Source organism: Balaenoptera physalus (genome assembly GCF_965194825.1).
Source record: "Balaenoptera physalus genome assembly, chromosome: 11".
NCBI classification, from domain to species: Eukaryota; Metazoa; Chordata; class Mammalia; order Artiodactyla; family Balaenopteridae; genus Balaenoptera; species Balaenoptera physalus.
In genome coordinates, this window is record NC_138896.1 from 65,545,435 (window position 1) to 65,573,294 (window position 27,860).

The following is a 27,860-nucleotide window of genomic DNA, read 5'->3' on the forward strand; positions in this document are numbered from 1 at the left end:
TGTCTGTCATTTTGTCAATACCACAGTGTTTTGATTACTGTAGTTTTTAAGATGTCTTAAAACCATTGTGTGATTCTCCCATCTTTTTTCCCCCCAAATCGTTGTGCTTATGCTAGTTGCTTTGCCTTTACATATAAATTTTACAATTAGCTTGTCTGTATCTACTAAAAATCCTGCTGGGATTTTGATTGGAATTGCATTAAATCTATGAGTCAGTTTGGGGAGAATTGATATATATATTAACTATCTTGAGTCTTTTAATACATGAACAGAAAATGTCTTTTATTTATGTCTTAAAAATGTTTTTCTTACTGTTTTGTAGTTTACCGTGTACAGATTCTTGGCATTTTTTTTTAGGTTTATACCTATATTTCTTTTGTTTTTGTTGTTGTAGCTATTTTTAAAAAAATTTGTTTTCCAGTTGTTCATTACGACTGGAATGTACAAATTCCAGTGTATACAAATATATCAGATCTTGCTAAAACTCACTTATTAGTTCAGAAGTTTTTTTTTTTTGTAGATTATTTGGGCTTTTCAATATTGTCTTGATATCTGAGGCTATTTCTTCCATTCCAATCTGAATACCTTTTACTTTTCTGTCCTTATTGTACACTGCCTATGACTTTCAGCAAAATATTGAATTATGAATGATGGGATAGCCTTGCTTAATTCCCAATTTCAGGGTGGGAGGAAGCATCACGTCTTTGAACATTTAGTAGTTAGTTGTAGGTTTTTTTCTAGATGTTTTTGAGATGGGAGAAGTTCCCTTCTATTCCTCGTTTGGTGAGAGATTTTATCATGAGTGGATATTGAATTTTGTCAGATGCTTTTTTGTTATCAACTGATGTGATTGTGTGGTTTTCCTTTTTTAATCTATTAATATGGTGAATTACACTGATTGATTTTCACATATCGAACCAGTCTTGAATTTCTGGGATAAATCCCACTTGAGTGTAATGTATTATACTTTTAATATATTGCTGGATTCAACTTATATTTTGTGGAGGATTTTTTGCATCTGTGTTCCTAAGGCATAGTGTCTATACTTTCTTTTCTTGTATAACTAACTGTTTTGGACCTTTTTTATGTCTATAAATGCTTGTTTAATGATACTTCCTTCTGATTGAGCTGTTATATTACAGATTACCTCTGCTTCATTTTTTTGTTTTGCTTGGGTGGAGTTGGAGACTCTTCATTGGCTGAAGTACTTTAATTCTCACTTTTTGTTGCCTTCTTAGAATAGCTTTATATGAAACTTGTGTCCTGTGTTCTGTACATTTTGAAATGTCTTAAATTATTCTGGGATAATGTTCCATGTAGAAGAGATCAGAGGTTTCAGTTGTTTCTAGGGCTCTTAGTTTTTTTTTATTTCCCTTAGTTCTTTTTGTGTTGTTGTTAGTGATATTTATATATCAAGAAATTTAGCAATTTATCCATAAAATGTGCTACAGTTATCTTACCTGGTTTATGCAGTTCTTTTTTGTTCATTTATAGTGTTTTATTTCCATATAGAATTTAACATTTTTGGGTATTCACATTTCTCATGCTTTTTTTCTTCCTTTCTAATACATTATTTATGAACATTTTCTCAAATCTGAGATTTTAAATATGTATAAATATGTATCTGTATCTTCCATGGCATCTTCTAGATCTTTTAATCATTTGGTGTTTATTTTTTAAATCTTAGATTTGTCTAGGGCTTATTTTCAAGTAGGACAGAACCACCACACACGACTCAGTGTATTAATTTTGGTTAGATCAACATTTAGCAGACTTTTATTACATCACTTTTTGTTTTCAGATTGCATTCAGATGCATCAGGTATTCTGTCAATTTTTTTCTCCTTAAAGAGATCTCTCCTGGAGCCTTCTGACCAACTCTGTTATGAATAGGCAGCCTCTGTACCTGGTTATCGTAGCTATCACCCTGGAATCATCCTGGGATTCCCTTTGCCTCTTTCCTGTGTTCTCCTCTTCCTTGGTTTATTTCCTCATGGTGACTGTTGGGAGTATATGAGAGGAGTGGTAGTGCGATAAGTGATTTTGGAAAGGTAATAAAAAGCCAGATCATGAAGGGCGTTGTATGCCGTGATAAGGGATTTTAGCTTCTCTCAAGGGTTTTAGCAACTGCTGAGGATATTTTATAGGCGAATAATGTATTTGCTCTTATGGAAGATCAGTGTGGCTGCAACTTGTAGAATAGATGGAGGAAAGCAAAGTTAGACAAAGCCTGCTACAGTAATTCAAGAAAGATATAAGGATGCATTGAAATAGGGCAATGACAGTGTGAGTGTTGTTCTCATAGAAATTGGGTATCAGTTGGACACCTGAGAGAGGAAGGAAGAGTCAAGGAGGGTGCTCAGATTTCTAAGTTTGGCTACTGAATTGATGACCCTCATAGTAGGATTATCACGCTTAGGGTAGGTGCCGAGTTTAGTGTTGGATGTGCAATACAAAGAATTGCACTATATCCTGCACCCACATTCACCAGGTGTTAACGTTTTACCTTATTTGCTTTATAGTTTCTATCTTTTACCATGTGAGTGAGTGAGTGAGAGTGTGTGTGTGTGTGTGTGTGTATGTGTGTGTGTTCCTACCCATTTGAGATGAGGTCACAGACCTGATGCTCCTTTACCTCTAATTACTTCACTGAATATTCCCTAAAAAATAAGCCATCGATTTAAAAATCAAGAAGCTAACATTTATTTAACATAAATTGCTAATCTGGACCGTTTTCAGATTTTGCAGTTGTCCCAGTAATGTTCTTTGACGTGAAACAAAACTTCCAGATCTCGAATTGCAGTCAGTTATCATGACTCTCTAGTCTTCTATAATCTGGAACAGTTTTTAAGTCCATGGCTAGTGGGTATTTGAATGGTTTTGGAATTAGGCACGTGGATGTGTGGGAGCAATGTTAGTGTGGGAAACAGATTTGTGGTGTTGGTCCTTGGACCACAGTGTATAAATTAAAACTGGGAGTTGACTGTGGGGAAATGGGCTTTCTATTGTCGACTGGAAAGGTGGAAACAGATCTATTACTCAAAGGCACCTTGGTGTTGATTCTGTTTTTTACTCCAATTGATGAATTAGTTTATTTCGTTCAGGATCTAGGTGAGCCTGATGCAGAGGTACAGATAAATAGTTATATAGATGTATAGATATATCTCCATCCTTAAATAGAAGCATATACCTGGCTGTGTAAACTCTTCCTGCCTGACAATATAGCACTCAATATAAAAGAACTTCGGCAAAAAATTGAGCCGTTTACATCTACGTTGGACACACATTGTCACTGCTAGGTGCTTACCTCTGTCAAAGACTTTAGGGAACTTACGTTCCTGCTCTCTGTAGCCATCTTGCTAACAGTACGATTCCATATTTCTGCCTACTTACATTCATTAACGCTGTGTGTGTGTATTCCAGTTTTTTGCATATCAATAGGCACCTGAAGTGATGTACAAATCTGTTAGAAGAGAAAATGACACTAATACTTGCCAACACTTATTCCTCTGTGTTGTATTAAACCTTTAATTAAAGAATGTTATAGAAATATAGGTTTTTCTTTTGTGTTCCATACTGGCTATTGTTTTTATTTTATGTCTGTAGGACCTCAGCTGTGTAGACTAGAGACCTGATCTCTGTGTGTGCAGGTTTGCTCAGAAGTTCATGCCTCCATGCAGTTGTGACTTTCAGTTCTAGTTATTTATTGCTACGCTTCTAGTCGTGTGATGGAGGGGTTAAGAAGCAGGCTTTGTCATCTGCCTGGCCTGGATTTGAATTCAATTTTGTGAATTGGAGCAAAGTGCTTAAATTTTCAAGATTCCTTTTCCTCTTTAAAATAGGGATAATATTATCAACTCTTCATAGCTTCTTTTCAGGTTTAAATGAGATCATACATATTAATAACTTGACGTAGGGAGCCGCACAAATTAAAAATGCAAAAGCAATAGCTGATATTATTTTATTTTCTGCCATCTGTTTGCTTATTACAGTCTATTGACCCTCAGAGTTGACTGCTCTATTTATTTCATGTTTTCTCAAAAAAATATTCTAATGTCTCCCACAGGATTTTGTCTCTACAGTTATCCGTTTACTGGACAGCCCCTCGACATCCATCAGAGCAAAATCCTTCCTGGTTCTTCTGTACATTTTGATTCACAACCACGAGATGCTGCTGCTCGGCTGCCAAGCACGGTAAGGTTTTCTCTGACAGTCTCACCAATGGCTTCAATTTGGCCCCTGTTTATTAGTTTCATTAGTAGTATTTCTTGGCCCCTATGTACCTGGTATTCAAAATTTTTTTCCTAGATTTTTCCAAGGGTTTAAATGTTTCACTTGTCACCTCTGCTTGGAAACACTGAAGCAGGGTGTTGGGAAGTGCTTGGAGTTTCCTAGATCTGAGTACAGTCCAAGGCAGGGTGTTAAAGTTGGTTCTGGTTTACATTTTTTTTTTTTAAAGGGAAATGTTTTAAATTTATTTATTTATTATTTATTTTATTATTTATTTATGGCTGTGTTGGGTCTTCGTTTCTGTGCGAGGGTTTTCTCTAGTTGCGGCGAGCGGGAGCCACTCTTCATCGCGGTGCGCGGGCCTCTCACTATCGCGGCCTCTCTTGTTGCGGAGCACAGGCTCCAGACGCGCAGGCTCAGTAGTTGTGCCTCACGGGCCCAGTTGCTCCGCGGCATGTGGGATCTTCCCAGACCAGGGCTCAAACCCGTGTCCCCTTCATTGGCAGGCAGATTCTCAACCACTGCGCCAACAGGGAAGCCCTGGTTTACATTTTTGCAAGGCGTTCTTGACTGGTGGTTTGGTCATAGTTGTCATTTGTGTGAGCTTCTGGAATGAGTAGCTGGAAGCCCAGAGGAGCAGCCTAGAAAAGCAGAGGAGGAGGCAGGGCGAGGATCAGGAGTACAAGGACTGGCAGATCTCTCACTGTCTCTGGGTCTCACCTCCTTCCTCTGAAGGGAGAAGCCGTCCTGATGCACCTCAGGTTCCCTTCATCCTTTGATGCTTCTCGATTAACGTTTTTGAAACTGTCTGGTCCATGCTCTTGAACATATGGTTTATCGCCTATTTCTCGATCTGGCTCTTTACATATTGTAGGATACTGGGGAGATCCTAGAATTGCTGAGATGGCTCTAGGTTAGGAACTAGAAAACTTACTCCTGCAAACAGAGAGTAAATGTTTTAGGATTCACGGGTCAAGAAGCAAAACTGCTAACACATATATATGGAATCTAAAAAAAAAAAAAAATCGTTCTGAAGAACCTAAGAGCAGGACAGGAATAAAGACGCAGACGTAGAGAATGGACTTGAGGACACGGGGAGGGGGAAGGGGAAGCTGGGATGAAGTGAGAGAGTGGCATGGACATATATACACTACCAAATGTAAAACAGATAGCTAGTGGGAAGCAGCTGCATAACACAGGGAGATCAGCTCGGTGCTATATGACCACCTAGAGGGGTGGGATAGGGAGGGTGGGAGGGGAGATGCAAGAGTGAGGGGATATGGGGATATATGTATATGTATAGCTGATTCACTTTGTTATAAAGCAGAAACTAACACACCATTGTAAAGCAATTATACTCCAATAAAGATGTTAAAAAAACAAAAGAAGCAAAATTATGGATATTATGTATGTACTTCTATTACAAGAGAGAAAACAAATTTCCAGAAATTTTTTTATTGACATAATAAAAAGTATACTACTCTCAATCCATCCCTGGGATGGATTAGCAGATGCAAACTATTATATATAGAACTGATAAACAACTCGGTCCTACTGTATAGGACAGAGAACTATATACAATATCCTGTGATAAACCATAATGAAAAAGAATATGAAAAAGAATATATATATGTATAACTGAGTCACTTTGCTGTACAGCAGAAATTAACAACATTGTAAATTAACTATACTTCAATAAAATTAAAAAAAGAAAAAATACATACTACTAATAATTGAGTATAAGTTTTTGAAATATAGGTCTAATGAGAAGAGTAGAATCCTTCTGTGGGGGGAGAGAGAACATTTTACGTAATTAGGGGTCAAAGTGGGAGTCTCATGATCAAATCTGATTGCAGATGTTCTTCTTGGTGCTGATCCCTCATGCAGTTTTATGTATCTTATCTTTGAAAATGTCCTTTCACACAGGTTCTGCCACATATCAGTATCAGTCCATGGGCACATGACTTTAATTGAGCACATTCATCACTTGGAAGGCATTTGTAGTTTTCTGTTAGATTCTTCCTTGATACCTGCCTGTAGCGTGTCATTGCATTGCAGGTGAATCCCTTCTAGGTGAAGGTCATGTGGAAGCTCCTGACAAGCCTCCTTCGGTTCCCATCTCTCAGGGATCCCTGTCCTTTGTTGTTTGACGTCCAGTGTCCTGATTCTGACATCTCACATGTTTTTGTCTATTTGTTACTTGTTTTAGGTGGGAGGGTGTGCCCTGGTCCTGTTAGTCCATCAGGGCTGCAAGCAGAAGTTGCTCTTGTCTGTCGGTAAAGGCCTCATCGCTGGCTTTGCTGCCTCTCATCTCTCCTTGTGTTGACTATCATTTTTCTCCAGGGCAAAAAATAGAGTTTCTCAACAGATGTTCTTCCATCATTTCTTGGACTCACCATCTGGTCTCCGTGTAGCAGCTGGAGTGTCTCTTACCCCCAGTGTGAATCAGCTTTTGTTTCTTCCCTGCTCAGTCTCTCCTCTCCTGTTTTGCTGAAATAATACCCCAGGCTCTGACCGTGGGCTGCTCTGCCCGACTTCATCTCATCCCTGCCCTCCTCTCACCCCTTGTCTTCTGTAGCTCCTCCTTGCACCCTCTCCACGCCAGCTCAAAGTTCTTCTTGTTGCTTTCTGCACACGCTAACCTATTACACTCCCCTCGGGGGTTCCCTGTACCCACAGTGCACTTCCCCGAGGTATGTGCGTGGCTGGCTTCCTCAGCTCGTTCAGGTTTCTGTTCAATCTAATGGTTACTACTTTTGAGAGCCACTCTGATCATCCTGTCTCAACTCCCCCTCCTAACACCAGCTCGGAAACTGTCTAACTGAACAGAACTAAACCACTTAGACCATGAGGGCCTGAGCGGGACAGGCTTGGTCCTCCCAGGAAATTGCTGTGATTTCTCTGTCCCTGAGTGAATATTTAGAAACTTTGACCGAGGTGGGAAGATGGTGACCTGAATGCACAGCCTGACCCTGACCTCCGCTGTGCTCTCTCTGGAGAGTGTAGGGGTGGGGTGCCTGGAAGGCAAGGCTTAGCCTTGCAAGAGAGGTAAGAGTGGGCCCCGTTCTTCCTGCGCTGTGGGGCAGGGATGACTCCCTGTGCTCTAAGCCTGGGGAAATAGCAGATCTTGGGGCTCCTGTGGGGTCCAGAATGCAGGTGCTGTCTGTGTGTGGTCGTTGGGACCAGCACTCCCATCCCCAGGGGATCTGGAGCGGGACCGAATTGGGGGTCAGTGTGCCCCAGTCTGCGAGGCTGCAGGGAGATGACCTCATTCGCCAGCACTTGGAGAGAACAGGTCCCCCTCCTCGCCTGCTTCTTTGCTACAACCCAGCCTGATCAGGTCCGAGTCAGTGGGGAGGACGTCTTGGGCAAGCAAGGATTGGTCACAGGCCCCTGAAGGAGACTCTGCAAGTACTTGAAGGAGGAAGGACAAGAACAGGCAGCTCTTACTGAAGCAGAACTAATGGAATCGACAGAATTTTAACAAACAAGGAGTGAAAACTCTATGGAGAGGCAGTTTTCTGAAATTCAGCAGAACTGAAAGAAAATGGCCTCTTCTGGGGACGGCATTAATGCTTTGAAAGGACACATTGACCCACACAGAGCTGTTTATAAAGACACGGGGAATTCACGTGGAAACAATAAGAAAGATGGAGTGTGGGTCCAAGAGACCTCACATGCAGAGTTCCAGGAACTCCAGGAGGAGGAAAGGAACAGATGGAGGAGGGTTTCTAATTGAAGAAACCTCAGAAGTCATCTTCTCCTTGAACATGCCTCCTTCTGATGCTGTATTAAACTGCGAGTAAAGGAGTTAAAAAGTCACAAAACCACAAACAGAAAGGGAAAGATGGCTAAGGCAGACGAGCGTTGTCACCTGTCTTTGTCTTTGGTAAGCTGGAAAGCTGACAGATGAACGTTCACTGATTTAGCCGAATGGAGATAACTGAGATCCTTTAATGTCTGTAAAGGGAAAGGCTGGGAGGAGACATGATCACTGCCTGGCAGAACTCTTGAAAGGTTGGGAAGGGGAGGTGTAAAGGTGCCTTCGAAGGCAGTGGTGAGAGGGAGGTGAGACTCAAGATAGGAGGATTGATGGAAATTTGCCTGGAGATTTGATTCCCAGCCCTGAACATCCAGGACACTCTGCCTCTTCCACGGCAGCAGGAGACTTGCGATGTGTTCTGGGTGGTTTGAACCGGAAAGGCCGCAGATGTGGGGTTTGAGACAGATCAGAGGGAGATGAGGTGCTCTGTGAGATCCTCTAATGAGGATCGTAGAAAAGCCTGCTTACTCTCAAAGGTGAGGACTTCTGCCCTCTACCCCTCCTTGGCTTGCAGGCTCTTGGCAGCCTAGCTTGCATGCTCTTGACCAGAGTTTGGAGATCCCTCTCAGGGAAGCTGATCCATCCCCAGTAAAAGCCCCACAGGGGCTGACGTTTGGGTGTCCCCTGCTGTAGCTCGGGAAACCTTGCCTGATATTCCTGTATCGGAGCCCATCAGTCATAAGCCCCGCTCCTGCACACAGACATTCCAACAACACTTCAGTGCATCCTCTTAAGATATAAATGAGCAACCAAGTATCACCAGATATTTAAGGAAACATGGAACTCTAACGTGGAACTCAGAAGCCAAAACTCACCAGCAGATAAAAGGAACGCAACAGAAACAGACTAAAGTGATAGACAGTTCATGGAAAAAGGAATGAGGATGACTTTTTTTTTTTTAATATTTTTTTTAGTTTATTCATTTTTTTTTGGCTGCGTTGGGTCTTCGTTGCTGCGCACGGGCTTTCTCTAGTTGCGGCAAGCGGGGGCTACTCTTCCTTGCGGTGCGCGGGCTTCTCACTGCAGTGGCTTCTCTCGTTGCAGAGCACGGGCTCTAGGTGTGCGTGCTTCAGTAGTTGTGGCTCGCAGACTCAGTAGTTGTGGCTCGCGGGCTCTAGAGCGCAGGCTCAGTAGTTGTGGCGCACGGGCTTAGCTGCTCCACGGCATGTGGGATCTTCCTGGACCAGGGCTCAACCCCGTGTCCCCTGCATTGGCAGGCGGATTCTTAACCACTGTGCTACCAGGGAAGCCCTTGGCTTACTGTTTTAAGAAACTGGTGAACAGTTTACCAGAGTCAGCTGAACCGTTTTACATCCCCACCAGCAGTGTATGAGTGATCCAGTTTCTCTACATTCTTGCCAGTGTTTAATGTTGTTACTGTTTTTTATTTAGGCATTCTAATAGGTGTTTAGTGATATCACATTGTGGTTTTAATTTGCATTTTCATAACTGCTAATGATATTGAATATTTTTATGTGCTTATTTTCTTACTGTATATCCTGTTCTGTTAAATGTCTGTTTATGTCTTTTGCTTGTTTTCAAATAGATTGTTTTTGCTCTTGAGTTTTTGAGCATTCTTTATATTTTTGAGACATGTATCCACCATCAGATATATGATTTGCAAATATTTTCTCCCAGTGTGTAGCTTGGCTTTTATTCCTCTTAATAGAGTTTTTCTCAGAGTGAAGGGTTTTATTTTTGTTGAGGTCCATTTTATTAGTTTTTTTTCTTTCATTCTTTCAATTTCAAGTCTAAGAACTCTTTGTAGATCCCAAAGATTTTCTCTAATGTTTTTTGTAAAATTTTTATGTTTATATGCTTTATATTTAAGTTTGTCATTCATTTTGAGTTAATTTGTATATAAAATATGTGTGTGTGTGTGTGAATTTCCTACAACCTTGCTGAATTCACTTATCTGTTCTAGGTGTTTTTTTTGTTTTGTTTTTGTAGATTGGGGAGATCTTCTATATCGACAGTTATGTTGTCTGTAAATATGGACTATTTCTTTCCCTTCCAATCTGTATGCCCTTTATTTCTTTTTCATTTTTGGCTTATTGAAGTGGCTAGAATTTCCATTGCTGCACTAAGAGTGATGAGAGCAGATGTCCTCACTTTGTTTCTGATGTCACAGGAAAGCATTCGTCTTCTGCTGTTTAAGTATAATGTTAACTCTAGATGTTTTGTAGATGCTCTTTATCATTTGGAGGAGAGTCCCCATTATTACCATCCTCTGTTCACAGTTTGCTGAGTGCTTTTTTTCCCCTTTAATCACAGATGGGTGTTGGATTTTGTCAAATGCGTTTTCTGCACCTATTAATATGACAAAATGATTTTTTTTGTAGCCTGTTGATATGGTGCCTTACATTAATTGGTTTTCAAATGCTAAACCAGCCTTGAACACCTAGAATAAATCCCACTTGGCCATCGTGTATAATTCTTTCATGCACGACTGGATTTGATTTGCTAATATTTTGTCAAAAAGTTTTGCATCTAAGTTCTTAAGAGATATTGGTCCATACTTTGCTCTTTCCCTCCCTCCTCCTTTCTCTTTCTTCCCTTCCATCTTCCTTCCTTCCTTCCTTCCCTTCCTTCCCTTCCTCTCCCTGCCACCTTTATTCACTTCTTTCCTTCCTCTTTCTCTGGTTTAAGTATAACACTAGCCTCAGAAAATGAGTTTGGATATGTCCCTTTCTCTTCTATTTTCTGGGAGGGATTGTGTAAAATTGGTGTTGGTTTTTCTTTAAATGTTTGGTAGATTGCTTCAGTGAATCCGTCTGGGCCTGGAGATGTTTTGTGGGGCAGGATTTTAACTACAAACCCAATTTCTTTAGTGATTACAGGGCCATTCAGATTATTAATTTCGTCCTGGTTGAGTTTTGGTAGTTTATGGGTTTTGAGGAATCTGTCCATTTCTTCTATGTTGTTGAGTTTATAAGAATAGTTTTTCTAGTCTTCTCTTATTTTTTAAGTGCTGAAGGATCTGTAGTGATATTCCTTTTCATTCCTATATTGGTGATTTGTGCCTCCTCTTTTTTCCTTTTTTTTTGAGTCTTTAAGAGATTTATTATCAATGTTCTTTTTAAAAAAGTAACTATCTTTTTGTTTCATTAATTTTCTTTACTGTTTTTCTGTTTTCAGTGTCTTTAATTTCTTCTCTAATTTTTATCATTTTTTTCCTTCTCCTTGCTTTAGGCTTGTTTTGCTCTTATTTTTTCTTTCTTTCTTTTGTTTTTAGATTCTCAAAGTAGAAACTGAGAGTATTGATTTGAAATCTTTTCTCTTTATAAAAGGTCTCCTGTAGATTTAGTGTTATAAGTCTCCTTTGCAGCAACACTTTTGCTGCTTTTGTACATATTTTGTTACATTGTTAAACCTTTTAAGTTTAGTTCTATTTATCTTTTAAAATTTCCTTTGAAACTTTGTTGTTGATTCATCAATTATTTAGAAATGTGTTGTTTAATTTTCAGATGTTTAGAGATTGTCTATTGTCACTGTGTTTTTTCTGGTTTGATTTTATTATGGTCAGAAAACATATTCTGTATGAGTCCAGTTTTTAAAAATTTGTTGAGGTTTGTTTTATGGTTTAGTATATGGTTTATCTTGGTGAATGTTCTATGGGTACTTTAAAAGGATTCTGCTACGTGTTGGGTGAAGTGTTCTTTATGGAAGTCAATTAGATCCTCTTGTTTCATTGTGTTGTTTAGATATTCTCTGTTCTTACCAGTTTTTATTTCTAATATTTCTATCAATTGCTGAAAGTAGGATATTGAAGTCTGCATTTATAATTGTGGATTTGTCTGTTTTTCTTTTCAGCTATAACAGTTTTTTTTAAATGTCTTTGGAAGCTCCATTATTTGGTGCATACTTATTTAGCGTTATTGTGTCCTTCCTGGTGGATAGATGCTTTTGTCATTATGTAAGTTCCTCTGTTTCTAATAATTTTCTTTCCTCTGAAGTCGCTTTCATCTAGTGTTGATATAGCCACTCTGCCTTTATTTTAAATTAATTTTTGTATTTTATACTTGTTTCCATCCTTTCACTTTAAACCTACCTATGTCATTGCATACATATGAAGTAAGTTTATTGTAGATAGCATATAGCTGAATCATAATTTTGTATCTACTCTGCCAATCTGATTTAATTGGTGTATTTGGACCATTTACATTTAAGGTGATTATTGATATGTTAGGGCTTAAATCTGACATTTTTTGTTTGTTTTCTCTGCTTTTCTTATCTTACTTTCTTGTGGGTTATTTGAACACATGTAGGATTCTTTGATTTATTTATAGTACTTTTGAGTATGTCACTTTGCATAATCTCCTTGATGGTTGCTTTTATTATTGAAATATACATATGTGACTTATAATAGTTTATTGGTTTCTGTGCTTTACTGCTTTGAGTGAAGATAAAGACCTTATTTCCATTTATTCCCTCACTTAAAAAATACTTGTTTTATGAATGTTCCCTACATATATTGAGCACTTTATCAGATGGGTTATAATTTTTGCTTCAAGTATCAAATATAATTTGAAAAACTCATGAAAGTATGTTAGAGTATTACATATTCCCCTCAGTTTACCCATTCTGATGTTCTTCTTTACTTTTTTGATATTCCTAGCTTTATGTTAACATTTTCTTTATGTTTAGAGAACTTTCATTTGCTGTTCTTTAAGGATGGGTTTCCTGTAAAGGAATTGTTACTTTTCCTTTTTCTGAGAAATCTTTATTTCCCCTTCATTCCTGAAGTTCATTCACTGCAGTTAATTTAAAACTTGTGGTTGAAAGTTTTTGTTGTTGTTGTTTTTTGTTTTTGTTTTTTTTAGTCCTGAAAGATATTCCACTTTCTTCTGGCCCCTATAGTTTCATATGAGACATCTTTTATTTCAGTTGGTGTTCCTTTGTTAGTGGTGGGTCATTTCTCTCTGGCTGTCTTAAATGATATTTTCTTTGTTTTTAGGATTTAGAAGTTTAATTGTAATATATCTTTGTTGTGGATTTCTTTAGGTTTCTCCTATCTTGAGTTTGTTCAGCTCCTTGAATTTGTAGATTTCAGTCTTCTGCTAAATTTAGGTATTTTTTCAGGCATTATTTCTTCAAATACTTTTTCAGTCCCATTCTTTCTCTCCTCCCCTTCTTGGGATCCTGATGATACAAATACAAGGCATTTTGTTATTGTCTGATAGGTCCCTGAGACTCTTCCTTTTTTTAGCCTATGTTTACCTGCTTTTCAGATATTGTAAATTCAGTTAATCTGTCCTTAAGTTCACTGATCATGTTTTCTGTCACCTGCACTATGTTATTGAGCCCATCCATTGCCTTTAAAAAAAAATTATTTATTTGGCTGTACTGGGTCTTAGTTGCAGCATGTGCGATCTTCGTTGCGGCACGTGCAGTCTTTAGTTGCAGCACGCAGGGTCTTTAGTTGCGGCATGCGAGGTCTTTAGTTGCGGCATGTGGGATCTGGTTCCCTGACCAGGGATCAAACCCAAGCTCCCTGCATTGGGTGTGTGGAGTCTTAGCTGCTGGACTACCAGGGAAGTCCCCATTGCCTTTTTAATTTTGGTTATTGTAGTTTTCAAACTTCTGTAGTTTACATTGGTTATTTTAAAAACTTTTTTTCATCTGAAATTTTCAGCTCTTTCATTGGTTTTCAGACAATTAGAAACTTTTTTTTTTTTTTTTGGCCATGCCGCATGGCCTGTGAGATCTTAGTTCCCCAACCAGGGATCGAGCCTGTGCCCCCTGCAGTGGAAGCGGGACGTCTTAACCACTGGAAGGGAAGTCCCTGAAACATTTTTATGATGGCTGCTTAAAAATTCTTATTAGATCCTTCTAGCATCTGTTTCATATTGGTGATAGCGTCTGTTGATTGTCTTTTTTGATTAATGTTGTGATTTTCCTGGTTCTTGCTATGATTCATGATTTTTAAAATGATATCCTGGACATTTTGTCTGTTATCTTGGACCATGTCTTCATCTCACTCATTGTCGTTAAGCCTTGCTGTTGCTAGGCAAGGTGTAGAGGTCCAGCTCATCACTGGACCCCATCAATAATTAACCTGGTGGGGGAATCATATTGCTGTTTGCTTCTCCTGGTTGGAGAATGGAAGATCAGCTTCCCGCTCAGACACAGTGTTGCTATCCCTGCAGGGAAACTGGAGAGTGTCTTGCTTGGCTGGGCAGGGAATGGTGGATCAGCTGCCTCCTCAGTCTTAAAGATACTACACTTACAGGGGAATCAAGTCTCTGTTGCCTGCTTCCACCAGGTGGAGGACGGAAGATTAGCTCCCTGTTTGGCCTTGCCCACACCTCCCAGGTGGGGAATTTTGGAGTAGGCTGTCTGCCTGGGGTGGGGATTGAGGTGGGAGATCTACTCCCTGATTGGCTCTGCTGAAACCACAGAGGAGGGAGGGGGTGTATGCAGTGTTCCATCGGTGTTTTGCCAGCTTAGGGCAGGTATTTTCAGAAAAGTTTTCAGTTAGGCCATCGTTTTACTCGTTCTTTAGCTAGGAGGAAACAGGCTTTTCCCTTTGGGGGTCAGTTCTGGGTTAGAGGCTTCTGTAACATCCTTTCCCAAATAGATGAGAGGCAGTAAGGAAACTGAGGAGATGCACTGTCACGTTGTTGCCCAAGTCCTCCATTTTCTAGGCAGTCCATCTTCTTCTTTCCACCTTTCCAAGTCTTCCTATGCTTGTTTTTATGTTATATCCAGGGACTTCTGGTTATAAGAGGGAGGACCTGTGAGGAATGGGGCTGCTCCATCTTGGCATAACTGGAAATCCAAAGTCACTTTTAAACATTGCTTGTGGAAATAGAAATTGTTGTAATTTTTTGGAGAGTAATTCAGCAACATCTATGATTATTAATAATATAACTTTGGTTCTAAGAAACCTTCATTTGGCATTTAGCTGTTAGAAATAGAAATATGGGGGCAGGACCGGAATAAAGATGCCGACGTAGAGAATGGACTTGAGGACACAGAGAGGGGGAAGGGGAAGTGAGAGAGTGGCATGGACATATATACCCTACCAAATGTAAAATAGATTGCTAGTGGGAAGCAGCCACATAGCACAGGGAGATCAGCTCGGTGCTTTGTGACCACCTAGAGGGATGGGATAGGGAGGGTGGGAGGGAGGCTCAAGAGGGAGGGGATTTGGTGATATATGTATACGTATAGCTGATTCACTTTGTTATATGGCAGAAACTAAAACACCATTGTAAAGCAATTATACTCCAGTAAAGATGTTAAAAAAAAATTAAAAAGAAAAAACTCATGAACAACAACAAAAAGAAATAGAAATATGAGTTATTCACAATATATGCATGAGCATGTCCATTGTAGCATTGTTTCTAGTGGTCAGTACCCAGAAATAGAGTTAATATCTATTGGTATTGAAATGCTTCAATAAATGATGGTATAGCTATAATATATATATATAATATGATATATATAAAATGAATCATTTGATTAACTTGGAAGTATGTTCATTATATATAGATAAGTGAAAAATGAAAGGGCAGAAGTATATATTAATTATGAAGTTATTTCTATAAAACAACATGCAAAAATGGCAAAACTCTCCTATTTGTATCTATTTGTATCAAAATTTATTAAAAAGAAAAACATGTATGGAAGGATGATACCAAATTTGTTATCTGAGGAAGGTGGAAGTAGGAGATTATGTGTTATCTTTATTCATTCTTATTTTTAGCCTTATTATATAATAATCATGTTTCACTTATTATAATTACATGTTTCACCTGTAATTAAGAAAAAAATACAATGAAGCCAAAGGAAAAAACTAATTAAAATAAATGTTAGCAGTAGGCACCAGCTGATTTTGAAGGATTAAGGGAATCTTTAAGGTAGTCAAAACTCAAATTTGTTTAGGATTTGTAGATTAAAATTAATAATATAAATTACTCTCAAAATCACATAGGTAGCCAGTCCAGACTATGGAAGAATGGTTGGTATTTGTTCCTTTTTGCTTTGCAGCCCAGGCGTTACATTAGTGTGCATATAAAATGCAATGTTGAATATAAAGGTATGTGAAAGGGAGGCAGACTTCAGGTTAGCGAGATGTTAAAATTCTCTGTGATGAGTTTGTATAAAAAACTCTTCTCCCTTCCACACCTGTGCCTTGAACCTCTGCTAGCAGCTGGATTTCCAAGCTAACCGTGACGCTGCCTGTCTGCCGGAGAACTGAAGCCTCATATCAAGAGCCCACGAGAACCTTTGCTACATTATGTAGATATTTTTTCCTGCTTACCGTCATCACCATCAGCCTTTTATGGACTAAATTTCAGCACGGTTTCTATGATGTCAGCTCTCAAATCTATCTAGTACAACAGGCAGTGAAATTGAGCTGTCAGGATTAGATAAAAATGATATGATAGCCCCCAAATGTTCACTTATTTCTCCAAATGGTTTCATACTCATATTGAAAATGACAGGAGATAAAATAGGGTCTTGTGTATCTCTAGAAATGATAACCCTTTGAGGGATGAATGGTCTTGTAAGTTCATTGTATAGGTTTGCTGTGAGCCTGCAATGTCAATGCCTCCTGATGGATCAGGTTTTCCTAGAGGTTTTTTTTTTCTTTCCCCATAGCATTGCTATTAATATGGTAATCAGTGGGGAAAAAATCTGCTTTGATCTTAAAAGAAAGATTTTTTTTTTTAAAAAGAAACATTTACTTTGTATAATTGGTTAACTGTGTGGGAAAATATTTTCTCAGCTTATACCATACAAAAGTCAATTCCAGATGGATTAAAGAATTATATATGAGAAAGAAACTGTAAACAGCTGGAAGAAAATATGTTTAAATATGGGCAAGGAGAGCTTTTTCCTGAGCAGAAAAGGAATGAAAGAAACCATGAAAGGAGATACTGATAGTTTAGCTATATATAGTTTAGAAACTTTCATATCTCCCGCAAATCATAAATAAAATTCCATGCTAAGAAAATCTGTAAATTTTTGCATCGTATATAACACAGAGTTAATCTGTGTACTGTAAAAAAAGATTCATAAAGATATTCAGCTTCAAGTCTAATCAGAGAAATGCAAATTAAAATGATAACCAAATACTTTTTCTATCCATCATAATGTCAAATTAAGGGAAAAAACCTTGCACTATCTTATATCCAAAGTACAGTTACAGGGGCAACTTTTAACCAGTAGGTGAGGTTACCTTTTTGAGGGCATTTAAAAATGTGTATCATGAATCCTTATGATTCAGAAGTTCCACTGTTATAAATAAACTTGAATCACAGATTCGTACTTTTCTGGGTATGTCAAGTACCTGAAGGATCTGAACGAGACTTTTCTTGGTTGCTTAGATTTTTGTTAACTTTAGCTTTTAGATATGGAAGTACCGTGAGGCTCTTCAGAGAATCTCCTGGGTTCTAGTAGCCCCAGTCTGCACTGTTTGACAGCAACGTAATATTCCTTTGGTGATCATGAATCACTCACTCTTAATCAGTAGAGTAATCCTCTTCATCCCCCCAAATGGAATTTTTGCTATGTCCTCTGGTGGAAACCTTTCTTCCTTGGACCCATTCCAGCAGAGCTCAGGGTCATGGAGACTGGAAGTAAAAATCTTGTGAGTGGGCTATTAGGTATAACACTGAGAAGCAGTCACTCCCACTTCTACCCCTTGATTACCAGACCTGTGTGTTTTGACTGTGGGGAAGGCAAAAGCATATATTTTGTTTACTGATTCAAAGCATGCACTTTGTTGTTGTAAGATAGGACCCAGTTTTTCGTCGTATTGTTTCCTAGCTGGCAGCACGACTGAGTTTGCAGTCGGCCAGTCCTCCTTTCAGTCAAGCCAGGTGCCTCTGGGTGATGGCGTACTTGCTGATGAGCAGATTTAGTGGGCTTGAGCATGTTACCACACTTCCTTTGCTATTAATAAGTTCCTTGATCAGATATAGTGTTACATTGATTATCATGATGATAAATAAGGCATTTCTTAAGTCTATACTTAGTGGCACTGGCAGAAGCATGTGTCAGGGAAAGCAAGTCCATATTCAAGGTATAACTATTCCAGTGAGGAGAGTTTACTGCCCCTTTTGTATACCAACCTGTTGCTAGATGACTGGCTGGTCCCCCCAGGATATGGGGCCAGGCTGAGGGCTCAGCACTGGTTTCTCGTGTTGGCTGGAGTGGCAGTATCTAGACCATCGTTGATGAGGAGCATTCCTTACGTTGGGTGTTAGGATTCTAATGTAAATTTTGGAGTGGACACAAATCTTCAGAATATCGTGACCCAAAGATCAGGGTTGTGATTCACTTATTGATGCTTCCCTGGGGCTCCATGCGTCACCCCTATTTTCCAGGCACCGAGAATATCACTAGACATGCTAGGTCATAAGGCCCAGCATATGGCAGAGCAGCTTACACTGCAAGTTGGAGTTGCAGCAGAGCCTTTATTCACTCCAATTCCATTAAAAAACTATTAAATTTATGAGTCTCTCAGATAATGAGTCAGAGGGACACATTCAAAGGTGGTATATATGTATTGCCTCCTAAGTTCACAAAGCCCACTTTTTGGGTCATAATCAGTAGAAGATGCAATAACTTGTCTTTGACCTGGAGGGATAGCCCAACTTGCTGTAGACCATTGAGCCCTAGAAACTTCATTGAGGACCAGTAGGTCATGGATTTTTATGGGGTTTATCTGTCTCTCACATGTTTTACTAAGCCAACTAAAGTGCTTGCTGCTACCTGTTTCTCAGATCCAGTCAGCCTCATGTCATCAAAGTGCTAGTGTGCAAGTACAGGTGTGATGTTGGTGGGACATCAAGATGATGTAGATCTTTGCAGACTGTTTTGATGGCCAAGAGCAGGATCGTTAGCACAGCTCAAAGGCAAGGCAGTGAGCTTTACTGTTTGCCCCGAGTAAGAAGCAAACACGTGCTGGCGGTTCTTCCAGATTCATACATAGAGCAAAGCCTTTGCCAGGTCAGTAGCAAGTACCACGTCAGGGCGATGTCAATTTGCTCCAGTAGAGGTACCAAACCTGAAACTGCAGCTGCAGTTGGAGTCACACAACCTGTTTATATTTTGGATAATCCACACAGTCATTTTCTAAGATTCTTCACAGACCAGACAGGCGAATGGGGATATGATAGATTTTATCATCCCCGTACCTTTCAATTTTTTTGATGTTGGTATCAATTCCTATGATTTGGTTTTCTGTGGATATGGGTTACTATCTTTTTTAGAGAGGGGACATGCCAGGGGCTTCTGTTTGTCCCTTTTTACCATAATAGCCCTCACTGCACAGATCAGATGGCCAATGTGTGGATTCTGCTAGTTGCCAAGTATGTCTATTCCAGTTATAAATTGAGGAACTGAAGAAATAAGCATGGAGTAGGTCCATACATGTGGTGTGTCAGTGTAATTTGAATTTGGGTCAAAACTGACTATAACCTGACTATCGTAACCCAAGAGATGGTAGCTTTCATTACAAACAGAAGGATGATGAGCTTGCTGAAGATCCCATATTTATTTTTTTATTAATATTTTATTATTTATTTATTGAAGTATAGCTGATTTACAAAGTTGCAGGTATACAGCAAAGTAATTCATTTATATATACATATATATATTTTTTCAGATTCTTTTTCATTATAGTTTATTACAAGATATTGAATATAGTTCCCTGTACTATGCATTAGGTCCTTGTTGTTTATCTATTTTACACATAGTAGTCTGTATCTGGTAATTCCAAGTTTATCCCTCCCTCCCAAGATCCCATATTTAAACTACAAATTTGTCCTTAAGGGGGGAAATACACTTATAAGTTAAAGGATGTGAAGTAGATAGGTAAAAATGGGTTTAGATTGAAGTGAAGCAAAGAAAAGCATGGTGTCTTGATTTTCTGGCATAGTATATGGTCTCAACAAGGAACTATTTGGGAGGTGGTCCAGGGTGAATCCAAATGGGATAGATTAGCCACAGTTTGCATGTTATGTCAGCATCATACTGCACATGGAAAGATCTGCAGTAGAAATAGACAATGGAGTAGTCCATTGATGGGCACTGAGCCCAGTAGGACCAGAAGGGGAGGGAGGATGTCTCAGGGGGGTAGGAATGGGGGTGGGGCAGGGGTGATGGCATCCTGGAGGAACTGGATTAAGCTAAAGCAGGGAGTGTGGCTTCTTCATTTTTAAACCCTGTATAATTTCTCACAATGTGAATGTGCCATTCTCTCAATAAGAGACTAGTGGAATCTTGTCTGCGGTTCACACCATTTCCAGGCAGCCTGCTCTTCTCTTCTCTTGAGCTCCCTTCTGTTTCTCCTCTTCACCTGCATACTCGTAACTCCTAATTGCCTGCCTGGCTTACTTCCTCTCTCATCGTTTATCTGTGCCTTTACCAGATTCATATTCCTCAAATGCCACTTTCATCAAGTCATTCCTTTGCTTTAAAAAAGTCCTTCCTTCAGTCTCCCTGTGATCCCTCTCCTTTTAGTTACCATGGCCTTTGTCCCAGGTTTGCTGTTACTAGTTCCTTTAAAAATGGTTCATAGGGTTGAGAAACTCACCTCTTCGTATCAGCTTCGAAGTGTAAACTTGTTCCCCTGCCATTCAGAGCTTAGGGTTCTGCTGGGGTTCTCCCTGCTTCCCAGGCACATTTTTCCTTCATGTGAGCTTGGGCCTTCCCTTAATCCACTTATATCTGCACCATCATCTTTAGGAAATTCTTTGAAGATTCTGGCTTTGAATGGTACAATTTCCTGTTTTTCGGGATAACGTGAATCTTCTGTGGGAATGTGAAAAAAAAAAAAAAAAAGGGGAAGTAAAATATTTGGGTTCAGCTGGCCAACTCGAACCAGAATTTACCTCTGTAGTTACAGGGCTCATGGTAGGAAGTTAGCATACATTCTTTGCTTTTTTCCCACCTCAGTCTTTTCTTTGCTGGTTCTCCCTCTTCTGCATCTTCCTGGGCCCTCTGTTTCTATTACATTGCTATCCTAACGTGATTTCACCTAATCCAGTGGCTTCACAAACCATCTATTTATTGATATGCACCTGTATGACCTCTCTACACTCCAGCCTTATATTATCTTAACATATTCAGTGGCATGCCCAAGAGGAATCTTCAAGTTGCCATAAACGAACCAAATCTGTTCCCGAAGTCCACCTCCACTGCCAGACTCCCCGCATCTCAATAATACTTGGATTACTGTTCAGATTGTTTATCCTTTTAACTTGATACCCTTGTAGACCGCTAAGAAATAACATTTGCAGTTCCGTCGTAGAACAATTTTGAAGTGTTTATGGACACTACCCTCAAATGTTTCCACATTTTACTTCCTTCATAGAATGTGAATTCTTTTACTAACTAATGTTCCGCTGTCAGTAAAGTCAATTTATTCTACTATAGCCTGTGTAAACACACGTGTAATGTGAAGGTGTCAGGGAGGGCATGAAGAAATGAAGCATCATTCTAGAGTGAGTTTTATATTATTACGGATCCCTTCAGTCTTTTATTTCTCCCAGCACAGGTAATGGATATTTTCTTATGTGTTAACAGTCTGTGCTAGTGGTTGAAAAGTGAGTAGTTTTTGCCTTAAAGAAAAGGTATTTCATACTATCGTAATTAAGTAGCACATTATTAAATTTTGTAATAGATAATATAGATTTTAGAAAAAATTGATTCCTTAGAGACAAGTGTGAATTTACTTTTTATACTCTGTAAATTTTGATGGGATTTCTTTTGTATTCTCTGATTTCCAAAAGATAAACATTTCCATTTTCTCTGCCCTCTGTTTCTGGCATCCCTGTTATTTATACGGAGGATTTCCAGGAATAGGGAAAGAACCACTTTTGAATCATCTCAATCTCTGGTTGGGTTAAGGTGATCCAGGATTATATGTAAATCCTGTCTTGGGAAGTCTAACCCTAGGCCTCAAAATATCCTTCCACTGTTCACAGACTGTGTGGATAGAGTCTAACACTCATCAGAAAGTAATCAGGCGTATGAGAAGATAAGATGATATGATACAAAAACAAATGGGATAAACTACAGTATCCCCAGGGCTTACAATGGAGTTAATCAGATATAGACCTTAAAATACTATGATCAGTATATTCAAAGAATTTGGAAGATGGAGAATTTCGGTAGAGAATTAGAACTATAAAAACAAACAAAGTGGATGTTCAGTAACTGAAAGGAAGAACTCAGTGGATTGGGTTAACTGCAGATTAGACACAGCTGAATAGAGAATTAGTATACCATACTCAAATCATCTGGGATCAATGGAGAGAGACAAAAGGATGGAAAATATGGAGAAGAGCAGAAGAGACATAGAAGAAAACAGTGGGGAAATGATGGGTTTTTTTTTTTTTTACAATAAATGGTGCTGGATCATTTTGGCATCAATATAAAAAAAAAACCCTTTATCTCTAAATTATAAAGAAGTTAATTCGTGTAGATTGCACATTGAAATGTAAAAAGATAAAACAATAAAATTTCCAGTAGATAAGACACATGAAAATTTCTTCATTACCTTGGAGTAGACCAAAAGTTTTTAGCAGGACACGAGCACTGTCATAAAGGAAAGTATTGATAAATTGGATTACCTTAAAATTAAGAGCTTCTGTTCATCAGAATGCATCACTAAGAAAGTAACAAGACAAGCCATAGAGTAGGGGAAAGTATCTGCTATACACAAAATCGACATGGGCTCTTCACTAAAATATATAAACAACTGAAGGGCAGATAACGCAATAGAAAAATGAGCACAGACTTGAACAGGAACTTTACAGAATTGGTTATCTTTGAATGGCCAATTAACACCTGATGAAAAGATATGTTAATATCATCAGGAAAATGCACTTTGGTCACAATGAAATACCAATGGATGTCCCACAGCATGGCTATAATTAAAAAGCCTGATAATGGGGGCTTCCCTAGTGGCGCAGTGGTTGAGAATCTGCCTGCCAATGCAGGGGACACGGGTTCGGGCCCTGGTCTGGGAAGATCCCACATGCCGCGGAGCAACTAGGCCCGTGAGCCACAACGACTGAGCCTGCGCGTCTGGAGCCTGTGCTCCACAACAAGAGAGGCCGCGACAGTGAGAGGCCCGCGCACCGCGATGAAGAGTGGCCCCTGCTCGCCGCAACTAGAGAAAGCCCTCGCACAGAAACGAAGACCCAACACAGTCAAAAATTAATTAATTAATTAATTAATTAATTAATTAATTAATTAATTAAAAAAAAAGCCTGATAATGCAGAATTGTGGCAAGGATGTGGAGCAACTGGAATTCTTATACCTGCCTGTTGCAGTGTAAGTTGACTTAATCACTTTGGAAAACTGATCATCAGCAATGCCTATTAATCTGAAGCTAGGCATACGTTATGATCCAGCAATTTCACTTCCAAATATATATCCAACAGAAATGCTTCCATGCATTCAGCGTAAGAGGTGCTTGGCCGTATTCATTAATTCAAATAGCCCCAATGTCCATCAACAGTAAAATGAATAAATTGCGGTATATTCACACACTGGAATACCACACAGCAATGAAAAAGAATGTAGATGAAGATCTGCAAATATAATGTCAAACAAAGAAGGCATGCTCTCAGATAACTGGTAATATTTAGTTAGGTGGTTGAAGAGTTGAGGGAATGCCAACCTGTTCTAGAAGTTCTCAGCGCATGGGCAGATTTTGTTGACTTTGAGCTTCACACCAAGATCATCTGTATGGGCATTTTGACATGAACTTTAGCATCAATATCTCTAGGGTGTTTCTCTTGGGCTAGTTAGTTTCACCGAAGTGCGTTCCAGGTGTCAGCCTGGAGGGCAGGGACTTGGCTGCCTGGGTCTGGGGAGCCACCGTGGGGAAGGCAGCTGGAAGTTCTAGTATTCATTGTGTAGAAATTCACCTAGTCTCCCGGTTTTGTTTGGTGGCCCCCTCTTTTTTTTTTTGGCTGCACCATGTGGCTTGTGGAATTAGTTCCTCTACCAGGGATTGAACCTGTGCCCTCGGCAATGAAAACGCAGAGTCTTAACCACTGGACTGCCGGGGAATTCCCCTAGTGGCTCCCTCTTTGGCTTGGTTTGCTTTCTCCTAGTCCAGAAACTTTCTGTTTGACTTTCTTTAGAGAATAAATCTCCAGACTTCCACCTGTGTGCAAGTCTGGCAGTAGTCACCTAGATTCATTGGGTAGAGGAGGTAATCTACAGATCAAACACTTTTTAATCAGATTTTGCCAAATACTTGTACTTTTGCTCCTTTTCCTTTACCCTTAGTTTTTAGAAGTATCTTTTCAATGCATGGTACCAGGGCAAGTGGTTATCTACTTGGAAAACCAGTGGAATTAGACTTCTTCCGAAATCCATATGATAAATCAGTTTCCAGTGGATTGAAGACTTCTGTGTGAAAGACACTCAAAGGAGAAGAAAGAGAAAGAAGGAAAAAAAAAAAAAGGAAGGGGGAGAAGGACAGTTCTGGATCATATAAATAATGCCTCCAAGTCAATAACAAAAGATCAATAACCCATGGGAGAATGAGCAAAAGACCGGAACAGGTATTGCACAAAAGAGAAAATATGAACAACAAAGAAATATCAGAATATGCTTACCATATTAATAATTACTAAAGTTCACATTAACACCACAAGATATAAATGAGTAAAAATTGGATACTACTAGATATTGGTGAGGTAGTTGCTCAGGGGAACTTGTACACTGCTGGTGGGAGTAATTGGGACAACCATTTTGGGAAACGGTTTGGCAGTGTTGTGAAGTGGGACATTTCTTTTTTTTTAATTGAAGTATAGTTGATTTACAGTATTGTGTTAGTTTCAGGTGTACAGCAAAGTGAGTTATACATATATATGTATATATATCTATATTTTTTCAATTCTTTTCCACTGTAGTTTATTACAAGATACTGAATATAGTTCCCTCTGCTACACAGTAAGTCCTTGTTGTTTATCTGTTTTATATATAGTACTGTATATCTGTTAATCCCATACTCTCAATTTATCCCTCTCTCCCCTTCCCCCTTTGGTAGCCGTAAGTTTGTTCTCTATGTCTGTGAGTGTGTTTCTGTTTTGTAAATAAGTTCATTCCATTTATAATGAGAAAACTGAAGCTTTAAAGAGCTTAAGAAACTTGTTCAAGATCACGCTGTTAGAAAGTGCTAGGGCTGGAAATTATAGCCAGATTTGTTGAAATCTCTGTCAATATTATCAAGTTAAAAGAATGACCCTACTGAAGGAAAGGAGAAAAATAATCTAGAAATCATAATGGGGCACAGGCCATAATAAAGTTTTGGGGTACTGGTGTGGTATTGCTGTTGATTTACCTCTTTTTTAAAGTCATCCTGACTCTTGACACAGTGAGAAGATGGAGGTCTACAGCTCTTACAGAAAGTGGTAGTCTTGTTGCAGGGCACTCAGCATTTATCATCTGGTAGCGTATCCTGTGTAATTGAGCATTACATCACCTAAAAATTTCTTTGAAAAAATTGGCTGTGTAGAACAAGGATATTACTTCATGTTTTCAAAACATTTTAACTTAAGTTTTGAATATATAACTCCTACTCATGGCTCATAATCCAAAAAAATTCAAAAAGTAAGAAATTACACCTCATGCTCCACAGCCCCAGATCACCATCATACAAAATAAAGCATTATTATTACTTGCTTATTCATCCGTCCAGAATTTTTTTTTAAATCCAAGCAAAAGTGAATATAGATTATATCCCTCTCTTGTTACACAAAAGCATACTATTTTGAACTTTGCTTGTTTTACTTAACATATCTTGCGTTTTTTTCCAAAATATATGTAGAGCTTGCTCATTTTTTTTGGTCGCTACATTGTAATGGTGGACTGTATTTTATTTAACCAGTCCCCTTTTGCTGGACAGTTTCCACCTCAAATTGTTGCTGTGTGTCATATGTATACAAGTATTTTAATAGGAATTGGAAATGTTTTTTCCCAATTTGTCTTAAAAATTTTTTAGCTTTATTGAGATATATTTGACATATAGAATTATAAGATATTTAAAGTGTACATCGTGGTGCTTTGATATATACATACATTGTGAAAGGATCCTCCTATCTAGGTAACACATCCGTCACTTCACATATTTTCTGTTTTTGTGTTTGGTGAGAACATTTAAGTTTTACTCTTAGAAAATTTGAACTGTATAATACAGTGTTCTCAATTATAGTCACCAGGTTTTACGTTAGACCCTCAGAACTTATTCATCTTGTGCTTAAAGTTTTGTACCCTTATACCAGCTTCTCGCTATTGACCCCAACCCCTGGCAACCACTTTTCTATTCTTAGTTTTCTATGAGTTTGACATTTTTTTTAAGATTCCACATATAAGTAATACCATGCAGTGTTTATCTTTCTCTGTCTGGCTTATTTTAACTTAGCATAATGTCCTTAAGTTCCATCCTTGTGCTGCAAAGCAGTGATAATTCCATTGCATGTATACACCACATCTTTTTTTATCCATTTATCTATTGATGACCAAATGGGGGAAGTATTTTTCCCCAATTTATTTGTGTCTTGGTTTTGCTCATGGTATCTTTTCCTAAGCAGAAGATTTTTTACTTCTTATGTGATCCAGCAGTATAATCAAACAGTAGAATTAAGAAAAAGGCCTTGGGGAAAATAAGGACCAAGGAATTGATGTAGAGGACTAGGTAAAGTCTTACTGCAATCTCAACAGCCATATGTATCTATTCAGCTGATGTTTATTGAGCCCTTATTTTGTGTCAGGAACTATGCCCGTAAGTGCAGTGATGTTGTGGTGAGAAAAATCAGATACAGTCCTTGCCCTTGGCTATTTTTAAATTTACTGGAATGACAAACATTATCAGATAATAAAAAATATATTAAGAAATTGCAGTTGGGTAAGGGCCTTAATGCTATGAGACAATGTCATAGATTTAATTTAAGAAGTCAGTGAAAACAGTGAATTATGAAATATGTATAAGAGTTCACTGGCAAGGAGCGGAGAGAAAAGCCATGCAGGCAGAGAGGCAGTACCTTGTTGCTGGGGGAGATATTGAGTTTGAGGGACTGCAAGAAGAACAGTATGACTGCGGGGGAGAGAAAGCAAGTGGAAGCTGGAGAGATAGTTGAGGGCGTTGTAAGTTATGATAAGGAGTGTTAAGAACTCCCATGTTAAGAAGAGTGGGGTTCCACTGAAGGGTTTTAAACACAGGAGCAAGGTGGTGGACAAGATCAGTTTAGATGTAAGGTGTGTAAGGATTAGACAGAGTAGAAGCAGGTAGGCCAGCTGGGAGGCTCTGGTCGTAGAAGAAGGAGAAGGGAGTTTGGAAGCTTGCATTTGGTGAGGAGTGGAAAAGTGTAATGGTTTAAGGAGTATTTAATGATTGACTTGGTGTGGGAAGTGAGAGAAAGGGAGGTGAGAAGGATGACTCCTGGGTGTCTAGCTGGTAGAGAGTGATGCTGTATGGTGGAATATTACATTCTGAAAGACAACCAGTTTTGTTGGGATGATAATGGTGGTTTTTTGGGATATGTAGTATTAGGAATGCCTTTGAGACAAGCAAAAGCAGATGTCAAGTCAAGTCAGCAGTTGAATGTACAGGTCTGTAGCTTGAGACACCAGGTTTGGGCTGTACATAGGTGATTGGAAAACGTCTGTGTAGATAGGTGGTAAATTAAATCATGGGTGGGGATGAGATGACCTGCGTGAGATGGGTAGAAAGAAAAGAGTAGTGGACCCAGAACTGAGTTTTGATAGATTTGAGCATTTAGGAGCATGAACCAACAAAAGACACAGAGAAGGAACAACTAAAGAA

The 27,860-nt window shown here is 38.9% G+C and overlaps 1 protein-coding gene and 1 long non-coding RNA gene across 3 annotated transcripts in view; one reads left to right on the forward strand and one right to left on the reverse strand.

The window, feature by feature from the left end:
• LOC309637811 overlaps window positions 1–27,860 on the reverse strand; it is a 203,931-nt gene that overhangs the window by 136,970 nt on the left and 39,101 nt on the right. The window lies entirely within an intron of this gene.
• Window positions 1–27,860, forward strand: part of ULK4 (unc-51 like kinase 4) — a 545,664-nt gene that overhangs the window by 133,093 nt on the left and 384,711 nt on the right. For both annotated transcript variants that reach the window (XM_082412745.1, XM_082412746.1), the window contains one exon: window positions 4,066–4,193. In XM_082412745.1, the coding sequence (XP_082268871.1) occupies window positions 4,066–4,193 (128 nt within the window). The remainder of the gene's footprint in view (window positions 1–4,065; window positions 4,194–27,860) is intronic.